We start from the raw sequence: 13,781 nt of genomic DNA, 5'->3' as shown, positions 1-13,781 counted from the left end.
CTATTCTTGTTAAGATTTACAGCCTTGGAAACTCACAGGAGGCAGTTCTATTTTGTTCTATAGGATTGCTAGAAGTTGGAATCAACTCAATAACAACGAATTTGGTTTATACTAAATTAATTATGCTTCTTAAATATGACATCACATTTTTATTTTGAAATGAGTAAGGTTTAGATATTTAAAATATGTAATAATTTTGGTGACTAGGCCAGTGTTAATTGTTTTGCTATTGATTAACCTATGTAACATGCTTTTTCTGCTTTAAAATTAGTATTCTAATTCTAGTCATAATTAGAAAATATGTTTTAAAATTAGCTTTAAGTAGAACATATATCATAATATTAAAACACTGTGATTTTCAGAAGGAATAAATAACTTTTGAAGAGTTCTCTGACTTTTACAGCAATAATCGTAAAAGGTATCTAATTGACTCTTGAACTTTCTCTGGTTTGTGATATGGTTTACTTTTTAAATTTTTTTCTGCAGCTTTTCGCTGTGCCTACTGTTTTTTCTTGAATCCTGCAAGGAAAACTAGACCCCAGGCTCCAAGACTTCCAGAGTTCAGTTTTGAGAAGAGGCAGTCAGTGGAAGGTGCTAGTTCAGTTGGTCCCTTGTCATCAGGAACTGTGCTTCCATCAGAAAACCAGCTTGGTGAAGGTATGACTATGGTCATTTAAAAATGTTGTCTTTTAATAATGTATGCTGTTGTACAATAAAAGCACGATGCTTTTATTTATGTAACAATGGATCAGTTGATCAGATTTTGCAGCGTGCGTATATCAGCTATTGCTCTGATACTATAATCCCCTGTGTGATGCTCAGGATGTGTTTCGTTTTAGATTGGAGGCTGTATTGTGATAAGCAGCATCAGCAACAACTAGATGAACAGTGTTTACAGATCGACCTCTTGTAGTAACTATTGGGAGATTTGAGTAGCGATGTTTTCATGAAATTTTCTTTTCACATTATCTCTGAAGCAGATTCAAAATTATGGTGCAACTACTCGGAAAACATTCTTACAAGATTTTGAAAATGTGTAACATTGATAAGATAGACTTATAGCTTCCATTTGAATTGGTAGAAAGTACCATAAACCAGAAAGCTTTGGGTCTGGTTAGTCATCCTTGCATAGGACAGATATTCCATGGAAACAATTTATAGACAGACCCTTGACATTGACATTGCGGGTGATGAAATGTATGCTACCTTATTTTAGAGAAACAGGATTTTTCTCAGTTTATGAGTTTTAGAGTTCATCTTCCAGTTGTCCTAGTTCTTCTTGAGGCAGTGTCTCATACACTCACAAACATGGGAAAAGGTGACATGAAAGATATGATGACTATTGCCAACTCTTTCTGGCTATATATTAAGGCCAGGAGTGTTAATTAGGCTAAGGCAGTGGAGCTGTTGGTTAAGCAGTTCTGCATTAGGAAGATGGCTAAAAAATCATGGTGCAAAGCTTGGAGTATATATAGCTTATCTATCTTGTCAGTCTTCATCCCTTTCATTTCTCAGAATTATCATTTAAATATATTTCTCTTTTATAAAACATTGAATGTTGCAAAAATTGCTTTAACTGACAACAATGTATGTAAGCTACCAAATTTTGATATCAGAAGTTTAGTGGTAGAATTTAGTTATCTTTTTATCATGAAGAGTTAATCTAAAATAAGTGTGTCGAATTGAGTTTGGCTTTTGGCTTACTTACAAATATCAAACGAATTTAAATACAGAGAGCCTCGATACAGGCTTGTATCCTTCTGACACCGAACCAATCAATGCATTTCTCTTCTCCAAGTCCGCAACTTCAACTTCAAACACGATGCCAAGAGTTTTTCTTTTGCTTGAGTCATGCTCTGACCTGCATGATGTCACATGCAAACATCTGCCTTGCCAAAGCAGCCTCTTGGAACAGAAAATAAGAGAATTTTCATGCCGAAGATGCCTAGAGGAAAGATTGAAGCCCATCCCATTGCTTTAGAAAGCTAAAGTGAATATTTAGAAGTCAGTAGTCGTTGGGGCCAAAAAATAAAATAAAATAAAGCAAAAATAACAGCCAGCAAGATAAAAAAATCGTGAAAGAGATGAATCCCATGCTTTATACCTGCTAAAGTTGGGATGGAGAGTTAGCAGACAACACCCAGCTCTGCCTTTCCTTCTCATCTAATCTAGGAGGAGCAGTATCCCAGATGTCTCATTTTCTGTCTGAAACCTCCGGAATGAAGTCTAACAGGCTCACACTCAACCCCACGAAGGTAATGTTAATAGGTGGAGACAAAAGTTGAGTCAGGGTCCGAGAACCCTATGGTTTTGGAAACGGAAGCGGTCGTTCCATTCGGTTGAAACAGCCTCTAGAGTAGTAAGCAAACGTCCCTACTTCTCTTTGGAGCCGTCCACATGGCTGTGGCAGCTCTTTTCTTCTTCGGCCTTCCTGAAGACTGGAACTTTTCTCCAAGATTTGTAGTTCAATACTACGATACAATGATCACTTCTGAGTTGTAGTCCTTTAGTAAATGACTGGAAGCACATCTGATGGACAGATGAAGGTTTTACTGGTTTTGAACTTCTGTGGCATACTCTTATGATTAAATCCCGCTATTAAATAAGATCGCATCATCTCATTCATCTACTCTTTGTGGTGACAGCCAATATAATAGGGGGCTTAGATTTCTGGTTTTAAATTCTCCAATGATTTAGAAGCTTGTGGTCTTAAAAAGAACTTCTTATTTAAAATTTTTTACTTTTTACAGTGTTAAATATTTACTTAACAGCTGTAGGAACTGTAGAGAATCCATTTACAGATGGAAAAGCGGGTCACTTTTTTCCATCTGAACTTTCTTTTCATTGAATACTCATTGACTAATCAAGACTTAATAAAAGCAACGTTTTTGTAATTTCAATCTAAGTTTTGTCTGGATTCTGGTACTTGAAGATTTTACATTTATGATGAAATACAAGAGTTTAAATTTTTTTTGGATGGGCCATTCTTTAGAAAAACATTTGGAATCTTGAGAAAGTTTTTCATCAAAGATGGAAGAATTTCTCATTAATTGCTCATTTAAATTCCTAGAATTTTCTGTAGAACTAACTGTATATCCAGATGCTTTGGTAATAGGGTATTAGAGAAACACAAGGAATTAGAGCTATGGCTTGCCTGAGCATTAGCAGAGTACTCCAATGTAATGAATTGCTTTTAGGTTTCTTGGTTTCTGATTTTTGTTAAGTGAATAGTGTAGTAATATTTGAATCTCTGCTAAGTCACATGAAAGTGGTTTTATTATTTTTTTAAGTAACACTTTTACGTAATTTAACAGTATTTTTGTGCACTAAGTACTAGCTGTTTTCTTGAAGGTGGTTATACTTTACTTGAATTTCATTCCTTGAGCACTCGTGTTGAGTTGGGGTGAAATTCATGCTCATGTTGAGCATTGCTTTTGCTAGCGGTGGAATGGTTAGTGTGCTGTCTTCATTGTTAGGGTACTAACCCTGTGATTTTGCCTAGTGTGGTCAGAACAAATTTAATACTGTTTGTTAGCTGCTCAGATGTCTGAGGTCTCATGGTTTTTAGTAGACAATAGTTTTTATTCAACTGGAAATAACTTGCTAATGATGTAACACATGGGTCTTCTAATCAACGGTATCACAAATAGATGATAGAATTTATATAAGTTGAAATTTATCCTGGTAATCTAATTTCTTTTTCTTTTTTTAAAACAAAATGCTGTCATGAACTAGGGAAAATTCTGTTTTAGTACTTTTTGTTTTGGTGCCATAGAAAGTCGAATCAGTTGGTATCATAAATTTTTTTGAATTCTTTGTATTTATTAGGACCACAAAGCGTATACTTTTAATATTAAGTCATATGCAGCATACCCAAAATATAAAGTTGCCTGTAATATGTTTTTTCATGTTTGTTTTAGACATAGAAATCTGTCTTCTGACTCCCTTTTTAAAAAAATGGCTTTACCTAATGATTTAGTTATAGATCATTGCCTAATAAAGAAACCTTCTTAATGTGATGCACCCATGTTGAATAATTAAGCAGTATTTTTGTGCATTGAATACTAGCTGTATTCTTATAGGTGGTTACAATTTAATTGGATTTTATTCCTCAAGCATTTGTGTTGAGTTGGGGTGAAATTCATGCCTTTGTTCTTTACGTGTAAGTTGGCTGTTTTCCTTAAGGCAGGAAAGTCTTATTAAAACTGCCTTCTTTAAAACCTGTAAGTTCAAAGACAAATTGAGTATTTTTATTTAACAAAGTTCCTTTGGGCAAGTTTTATAGTCTTTACATGTAGTAGCTACTGCCTGATGTGTTAGCAACGCATATTTGTTTTTGTTTGCTATTGCAAAAAGTAAGAAAAATTCACCATCCCGGGAAGGTGTTTAAAAGCTTAAACTACATAGTAGCAGTATCAACATGCTAACATAATTATTCTATTGAGATACATGAATAAATTGTTTTGCTAGACTACTCTTTAATTTTCCTAGGAAATTGTTCACTCAAGTGATATAATAAAAACCTAAAGGTAAGGTGCTGTTACTACATGTTTTTCGCATGTGTGTGGTTTACAAGTGAAGCAGTGGTGTTCATTATACAATTACAGTCAGTTTTATGAGGCTGAGCTGTCTAGCTGAGGCTTTGCCCAAACAACTGGAAGCCAACTTTTACTGTTTGCTAGAAAAAGCTTCTCTTCCCAGAATATTGGGATGGGAAATGGAACAAATTCCACAGATCATTTTTGTTTTATTCCATTGTGGTATATTGTTTTCGTGGCATCACGGATGCCAACATTGATTTTAAAAGATTTTCTTACAGCTGGCATTAGGTCATTCAGGTAACTTTGTTTCGTATCTTTATCTAAATTGGGGCTGTTGAGGGAAGAATAGACCTGTTTAATTAGTGTGAACACAAGGCTGGTTCCTCTTTCAGAATTTTATGTCCAAATGTTAACATCTTAAATGTATTTTATACCACTAAATGTATTTTATTCCCAGCTTCACTGGGAAACTGTATTGTTTTTATTAGAATAGGCAAATGATGCTCTCCCACAAAAATAAAACAAGTACTTTTAGAATACATTAAAGAATTTTATTATAAAGCTCTGTAGTTTAAACTGGTATGCAATTCTCTGTTAATTTGGTATAGCTAGTTCATTTATATCTTGTTTGGATGACTTCTCACAAAATGGCATTGGCATCTAGACATGAAACACTGGTCTCACGTACATGCACAGATGTCTACATGAAATGCATCGTGGTTAGTAGCAGGGTTTTGCACTGTTACTGCGATTAAGGTTTACCACAGTATTCTGTGATTTAACCCGGAGGAAGAAAAATAATAAGTAACAGGCTCTTTGATTATTTGAAAGCCCACTCATAAATTCACTTACTTTTTTGCTCTTCCATGTACTTTCTGAAATACAATACAATATCGATGTGCATATTTTGTGTATATTGTGTATATTGTATATATTTTGTGTATATTTCACTTTTAAAATGTGAAAGTACATGCTTTACTGGCATTAAAAATTGCATAGTGTTGTAGACATTAAACAATTTAAATAGTTTAGTTCTTCTTGTATTAGCTTCTACTTTATGGACCCGAGAATTATTGAATTGGCTCGATTAATACATTTGTTTCTGAAAACAGTAACACCACAACACTTTAATATGATAAGCCGTGGACTTTGACATTGTTCCTGTTTCAGTACAGTCTTGAGGCAGAATATGATAAACCTTGTGAGCCCATGTTTACTCGCACAAGTTTATAGGTGACTTGAGGCCTGGCTTCTTAGTTTTCAAAACCCCCCCCCCCCATTTCTTTTAGCTTATGGGTTTGTTTGAGAACTATACTAAAATACAAAGTTATTGGCAAGGCTGTGTTGCTCCTTTATCAGGGAAAACCTTGACAGAAAAGTCTCCTCTGGATAAGGGTAGAATTATGAATGGCTGCTGGATCCTGAAGCATTCCCCTGAGGGACTGGACTGCTCTTACAACCGCTGTGTTCTGTCCACGGCTGTAGAGCTTCAGTGGTCCTTTCTGTCACTCCTTTGTGCACTGGCACATCCAACTCACGGAGTCCAAATGCCTGCCTCCTTCCACCGTGGAATTTTATAAGACGCAGAGTGGTTGCAGTAATATCATTTTAAGTTTCATATTCACATTTAGCAAAAGTCTCATGATTTGGGACACTTCTGACTGCTTTTCCTAATGTAAAATTTCCTACAGATAAGCTTCATTAACCTGGATGTCCCAAACTGTGGAATATGGATCTTTCATTTTCTATAGAGAAATAGGGAGGCATTTGTAATTAATTCTGTAAATCAGAGTCTAAGATGTGTTTAAGGGAATTGTTCTTTAAAAACATCCCTCACATATATATTGATACAGTATGTGTGCTATGAATGATTTGTATTTATTAAAGCTAGCACCTAGTTAGGGTCCTTTGAGTCAGAATTGACTCGATTGTAGTGGGTTTGGTTATTACAAACGGCATAAACTAATGTAAGTGCAAATGCAAATTAACGTGACCAGTCGGCATGCAAACCCTGCTATACTCATGACTGCTCAGCACTGTGAGTATAACATACATGAATATCACATTGATTTTTTTACATAACTAATATATATGCAAAACTCTGGTCTGTACTATATGCAACATTTAAGTAAAAATCATTACAAATAGCTGTTGAATCAAGTGTTTTTTGAATCAATAAGTTTGGCAGTGTATCCTAAGGGATCTCCTATGAGGATGAGATAATCTGATATTTAGTTTAGCTGATGCAACTTAACAATATTTCTCTTAGCAAGAATATTAATCACTTTTAAAAAATTATAAAACAACACAACAACATATAAACTACCTAAAAGCTGGAATTTGTTTTTGTCTGCTCTTCCCATGCCTCCTTAATTCTTTAAATTTTAAAGAATTAGAGTTTTTCTAAATAAAGTTGCTATTATTAAATGATCATTAAAACCCCAAAACTGAACCCACTGCTCTCAAGCCAATTTCAACACATAATCATCTTCCAAGACAGAACAGAATTGCCCATAAGGTTTCCCAGATTGAAATCTTTATAGAAGTAGACTGCTGTATCACCCTACCTTGGAGCAGCTGAGTGCTTCGAACTGTGGGACCAGGGCTCCTCCATGATCATTAAACCCAGCAATTAAACCCACTGCCATCAAGTCATCTCTCACTCACTGCCCTCACGTCGATTTGGACTCAGAGGACAAGGTAGAACTTCTACTGTAGGTTTCTGAAACAACCTTTGTGGAAGTAGAAAGCTTCATCTTTCTCCCATGGAGTGGCTGGTGCTTTTGAACTGCTGGCCTTGCATTTGCAGCCCAACGTACAACCACTGTGCCACCAGGGCTCTTCCATCAAGCCATAGTGACCTTGAGGTAAGGTTTCCAAAGCTGCCCATCTTTACAGCAGCAAATCTTTCTCCCACGTTATGGCTGATGAGTTTGAACTGCCTACCTTTTCAGCAGTCCAACACTTGGTCCACAGCACCACCAGGGAGCCCTAGATGATCATTTTAAACTAAAACCAAATCCACTGCCATGGAGTTGATTCCGATGCATTGGGACCCTGTATAGTGTTTCTGAGGCTGTAAATATTTATGGGAGCAAATATCGTCATCTTTCTCCCATGGAGCAGCTGGTGGGTTTGAACCACTGACTGTATAATTACCTGCCCAAACTCCAAGTTAAAGTTTAAAGGAATAAGTTTTCAGATAGGGACTAAGACCCTCCCACTGTGAAGGCCCAGTGGTGGGGAAGCCTATCCCTTTCTTTTCCTAGCATTGTAGGTATGGAGCATGTGCTGTCCCAGAGGATGAAAGACTGAGGGGTTGTCTTGCAGAGGGGTAAAGGGGAAATGTAGATTTTACTGGGATCATAGATATTATCTCCTCCACACAGCTGTATGTGTGGATGTGCTTGTGTGCGCGTACACACACACACACACACACACACACACACACACACACACACACACTTCACAGGGTTTCCTGGGCCGCAGGAAGACAGTTTTTGTTAGGAAACACCATCTAAAATGAAGGAATGAATAAATCGACTTTGTTTGCTGGGCTGTTTTGTCTTCCAGCACATAATTCTACTGGAACTTTGATGTCTAGACATTCAAATTTCAAGTGCGCCGAATAACTTTTGTTGGAAAATATGAAGTTTGTTCCCCTCAAAATTTTTTTTCTTTTTTCTTATCAAGTCTCTGGTATGATATGGGAAGTTGATTATGGATTTTAAAAAGATTTTTGTTGTTGTTTTAAAGATGTTACAACAGCCTGCTATTGCTCAGTGTGTTGCATGTTTTACCTTTGGCTTGCCTTATTTAGTAGTGCTAACATTTTGGATATTTCTGAAGTCTCCAATCTATCTTTTCAGAATCTGTAGAAGAACAAGATGCTCTTGATGGTAGTGCAGAGCACATAGATAACAGCATACCAGCGACAGAGCTGACAGACCAAGTGATTGAAAAGGCACCTGGCACAGAGGAATCGGAGGAGAAACGGGAAGAGCTGGAAAGCGAGGAAGCCTCAGTGAATGAAGCCAAGTCCGCAATGGCTAGTGTTGATTCTCTTCCTAACCCTGAACTCAATGGGGAGTCTCTGATGACAAGCGAGTAAATGCTTGTGTGCTTCAACTGGCTCTCTCCAGTCGTGTTGATTCAGTTACTGCTCTTCAGGTGGTGTGTTCTTCCCCTCCTGCGGATATGCTTGCTGTCGTTTGAGTTTAGATTCCCTAGCCTCTTCTTTGTCAAAGTTTTATCCACACTAGGTATTAATTAAAGCAAGTGATATCAGCAAGTGTTTGTAGACAACTTTTAGATATCTTTTGCCTGTTCAAAAAGTAAACAAATATGATAGCCTCCCTGTTTTCTTACATATATGACCTGTATATTATATCCATTTTGACATAGGAGGAACTTGAGTTAGGAATACATTTTCTGATGTTTGCTTTAAGGAATGTACTCTGTTAAGATTTTGTACACTTTATCGATAAAAAAACGTATAGGGTTTTAACTTGAGTTATTTTCCTGGGGAGGTGGGGGGGAGTATCTATTTAGATATTTATATTAAGTGGTATGAGAGTTGTAACTGTAACTACATAGGCATTGGTACGAATTTTCAACAAGAATTTTGGTACGAATTTTCATTAAGAATGCAACTGAACAGTCAAGTGCAGTGTTTCTTTTTGATGTTACTTATTTTGCAGCTGGGCCAAAGGCACATGATGTATAAAACTAGCTTATGTTTACATATTAACAAATAGGAAATATCTCTGCACTTGACTGTACTTGAATTCTGAGCATTATTTATACCTGTAAAATAATGATGATCTACAAGTGAATTTTTCGCTCTTGTGTGACTTTTGTTAAGGCAAATAAAGATGATATGGCAGCAGTTTATTTTTGTTAAGATATCTAGACTCTTACAAGGAGTATCATGACAGATGACTGGATACCTGAAAAATCTTAGGATGAGCTCAAAATACAATGAATATATAGATAGGGCTTCGAGCACATTATGATGCTTTCTACTCAGATTTATTGTCTTTTCAAAGGAATAGAAATAGTGATATCTAGAAGTTCTAATAAGAGGTGTGCTTATGTTTGTTTGTTTTTTAAGTCAGGAACACTTTAGACCATTGGTAGAGCTTTTAACTTTGAAAGTTAAGTGTGTTTTGTGAGAACAATCAGCTAGTGACTAGTAGTTAATTTGATTTAATATATGCTTTAGGAATCAATTGGGGAAAATATTTGACCCAGATTATTAATTCATGGACATCACATATAGCATGGTTATTTTTTATTGCTCCATTTGATCTCAGTCTCCATTATTATTATTTTAAAAAAAATTAAACTCAAATTGCTGTGGCAAAGGAAGGAATTTATATGAATGATGTGTAGGGCTAAAGTTTATAAAGTACTCACCCACTGCTGCCAAGTTGTTTCTGACTCATAGATGAGCCCAGGTGGTACAGCAGGTGAAAGCGCTTGGCTGCTAATGGCAAGCTTGGCAGTTCTTACCCACCAGCATCTCTGTGGGAGAAAGATGGGACATTTTGCTTCCATAAAGATTGCAGCCTTGGAGACAATAAAGGTCAGGTCTACTCTGCCCCACAGGGTTGCTATGAGTTGGAAAGTTGTACAGTTTATTTAATATTGAATAAAAGAACCTTTATTATTTAAATTTTTTTCTTCATGATTTTATGTCTAATAGTTCCCGGGTATTTTTAAGGAATCCGATCTGTTAATCACCTGAGACCACATAGTGTGGTGACTTGAATGTTGTAGTTTACAGAAGCGGGCTTGAATCCCAGCTCTGCAGTCTGGGGAAGTCACTGGACTTCTCTGAGATGGACTGTTTAATCATCTGTAAAATGTGAAGGAGAACTGCCTGCATTTCAGGGGTATTGGGAGGATTAAAAATACATAATAGTTCACTACTGTTCCAACAATAAATATTAGCATTTGTATTATTAACCTTGCAAAATATGAAAAAGCCATAAATGCTTCCACTTGAAAATAAGACAATTAAACAACCATATGAGAATACAACTGAGCAGCTCAAAATCAAGCCAAAGTTTTGTAGTTTGGTAGAGCTTTTAACTTTGAGAGGCCAATGTATATTGTGAGAATAAGAAGCTAGTGGCTAATAGTTCATTTAATATGTGCTCTAAGGGTCAACTGGGAAACATTTTGACCCATATTATTAATTCTTTGACATCACAAATAGCATGATTATCTATTATCTTTTATAGATAACCATACATAGATTAAGGAAATAGCAAGTGGAAATTAATACAAAATGCTGTTTTCTGATATTTCATCAGCTGTTTTTATACTAATATTGACCCATATACATTTGCTAATACCTTGCAAAGTCTTCTTGGTATAAAGCATTCGAATTCAGATGCATATTACTTGAAAATGAGGAATACCTCAGATAAATTAGTTTAATGATAGAATCAAGCAGAGATAGTGAGAAATATCTTTGAAAGGAATATTAAGGAAGGTTAGAAAGGGCATTAGTGAAATTCAGGCAATAGGTAACATGTAGTGGTTTTAAAAGAAACCAACTCAAACCAAGGCCACTGCCCATGAATGCATTCTAACTCAGAGTAGTCCTCCTCATTACGAAACCAGAGCTCTGTATTCACCCACCTTCCATCTCTCACAATCAGTATATTCAAGAATGAACACTCTTTTCAAACCTGCCTCTATCTTTCGCATCTCGACAAGTAAAACTTCTCTCCACCCTAGAAACTGGAGTTGATCTGTGCATCCCTTCCCTCTTTTCCCTGTAGTCAAACTGCCAATTGTTTCCTGAGTATTTTCTGGTTATAGTCTCAGTTCTCCATCCTACTAATAATGCATTTGGCCTCATAGGGATTTTTTTTTTTTAAAGAGCAGAGTACTCAAAGGTGACTTAATTTTCCCTTCTCTTTAGAGGAACAGGAGTCCTGGTGGCATAATGGGCATCCATCGGACTGTGGAAGTGCTAACCCCAAGGTCAGCAATTGAACCCCCCAGCTGACCGCAAGTAGTAACTCAGAGGAAGGGTGATTCTGTCTACTCCTGTAAAGATTTATAGTTTCAGAAACGCATCGAGGCAGTTCTACTCTGCCCTACGGGGTTGCTATGAGTTGGAATTAATGACAGCAGATTATTATTTTTAAAATTTAAAAAATAGTTAAAAGATTTCAGGGGATAGTTTTGGTTTAAGGGTTAAAGAGTATCTCAGGGCAGCAGTCTTATGCATTCTTAAGTCCCAGTGGGTCTTGGTATGTCCGTATTCTTTGAGAATTTGAGGTTCTGTTCCAAAGCTACTCTTCAGGACTCGCCCGTGGTGACACTGAATAGAATACTGGGCAGTGATAACTGGGCCCCATCTAGTTCTTCTGGCCTCAAGGTAGAGGAAGCATGTGGTTCATAGAGGCAATTGGTTCCTTCTTTGATTCTTGGGTTTCTTTCTTTTTCTCTCTAAGTTTTATCCCCTCTTGAACTGCCTTCTAATCCAGCCCGCCTCAGATTATGGATTCATCTCCTCTGGCTACCTGCTCTCTGTTCTTGCTGCCCATGGTTGTCTGATCACTGCTACAGTTTGAAGGAGTTTCTGAAAACGAAAAACGAATCATGCCACACTATTGCTTAAGTGCGATAATGACTCCTCATTGTTCTTGGGATGAAGGCACACTTTTTAAGATGGCCCACAAGGCCCTCTCTCTTTTTTCTTCTTTCTTTCCGTACTTGCACTTATCTCTAGCATCTTCTTCCCACAACTGGTACCATTCCCACTTTTAATAGAGCTAAAATAATGGGTTTTGTGCTCAAATACGCAAAGTTCCTTCTAATCTGCCAGACTGTTTTCTTTCTGCTTGGGATAACTTTCCACTCCCAGGCATGGGGGCACTCAGTAAGTGGTTGCTGAGCTGAATTGGAATAGTTTCAGTTAGAATCCACTTGCATTTATTATAATACAAACAATGAAAAATAAAGAGAACAGAAGTAATACCGTATTGCATTCTGGCCATTGATGATTAATTTGTCTCAGTCTAATTTCTCCCCTCCTCAGGAACAACTAATCTAGATGTTTTTTGAACTTTGAAGACTTATTCAAATTTCTGAATTTACTAGACAGTGAAGGTTCCCTGAAGGTCCTGTATCAGTGTGCCTTTCTGCAAGTGTACATTCTATCCAAGTTTGATTTCTTCTCCTTCGGAGGCCCTGTTATTATATGTAGTTTAATTTTGGTTGCTCTTGATTTTTAGAAAAAGAAAACACTGCCTATTTATATAGTTTTGTATTATTTAATGCTTTGTTAAACTCTAGATTTTCTGCTTTGTTCATTTCTTTCAAGTATTTATCCTTTCTATTTTTCCTTTGGCAGTGAAATTGACAGAAGAAGGGGAGTACTCTGGGAAAATTAAAATATGTTCTGAAAAATTTCCCTCATGAATTAGCTTTTTAAGTTCCTATTCCAGGAGTCTATAAGAATAGGCCAACTTTCCCACTGCCAGAGACTTTTTACCAGATCTTTGGCACTGAAGGTAGGAAAATTGGGGAAAATAATTCATTTTTGGGGAAAATAAATGTTTTTATCTTAGTCTGCTTTTAAAAGGTGAAGAAAGTTGGGAATCAAATGAACATTCCTGGAATGCCTACACTCTGTTCTGGGCACCGTCAGGTTTGACCGTTCTCCCAACACTGTCCATGTGAGTTTAGGGTGGAGGCTCCTGTAGCAGGGACTACTGACTAAGCTAATTTCCCAAGACTCCTTAGTTTACCTGTACGGATAGAATTTGAACCTGGGATCTTAGAATTCTCCCCTCTTTGTTCTATCTATGAACTCTCTTATTCTTTGGAGGCTGGAACAAATAGACTAACGCTCCTTTTGGTGTTCTTATGTTCGTAGTAACTTAAATCATCAGGGCCTTTAACACTAAGACCTGCCAGGCTCGTCATTCACCCTGCCTTCCCCTGAAATTCTGTCATGATACTGTTTCTCAAGCCAGACTGAAGTCCCTGAGAGCACTATTCGACTCACAATGTCTGACATGTAAACCAAACCCACTGTCATTGAATTGACTCTGACTCATGGTAACACCATAGGGAAGGGTAGAACCACTGCTCCCTAGGGTTTCTGAGGCTGTAAGTCGTTACAGGAGCGGACAGCCTTATCAGTCTCCTGAGGAGCAGCTGGTGGGTTTGAACTGCTGACCTTTCAGTTAGGAGCCCACTGTGTATTCAACT

The 13,781-nt window shown here is 37.0% G+C and overlaps 1 protein-coding gene across 2 annotated transcripts in view; it reads left to right on the top strand.

Annotated features, from left to right (window-relative positions):
- LNPK (lunapark, ER junction formation factor) overlaps positions 1-9,870 on the top strand; it is a 61,359-nt gene extending 51,489 nt beyond the window's left edge. Inside the window, exons 11-13 of one of the 2 annotated variants that reach the window (XM_045294600.1) lie at positions 487-657; positions 2,173-2,255; positions 8,411-8,491. In XM_045294600.1, the coding sequence (XP_045150535.1) occupies positions 487-657; positions 2,173-2,255; positions 8,411-8,419 (263 nt within the window). In that variant the 3' untranslated portion in view covers positions 8,420-8,491. Of the gene's footprint in view, positions 1-486; positions 658-2,172; positions 2,256-8,410 lie in introns of both variants that reach the window. The other variant, XM_004701441.2, reaches the window with a different exon arrangement.
- The last annotated feature ends 3,911 nt before the right edge of the window (positions 9,871-13,781 follow it).

The sequence above is a fragment of the Echinops telfairi genome, unplaced genomic scaffold (genome assembly GCF_000313985.2).
Source record: "Echinops telfairi isolate 266 unplaced genomic scaffold, ASM31398v2 ScPeMD7_3;HRSCAF=10, whole genome shotgun sequence".
Taxonomy (NCBI): Eukaryota; Metazoa; Chordata; class Mammalia; order Afrosoricida; family Tenrecidae; genus Echinops; species Echinops telfairi.
The sequence above is the reverse complement of the archived record's forward strand: the minus strand, read 5'-3'. Positions and strand labels throughout refer to the sequence as shown.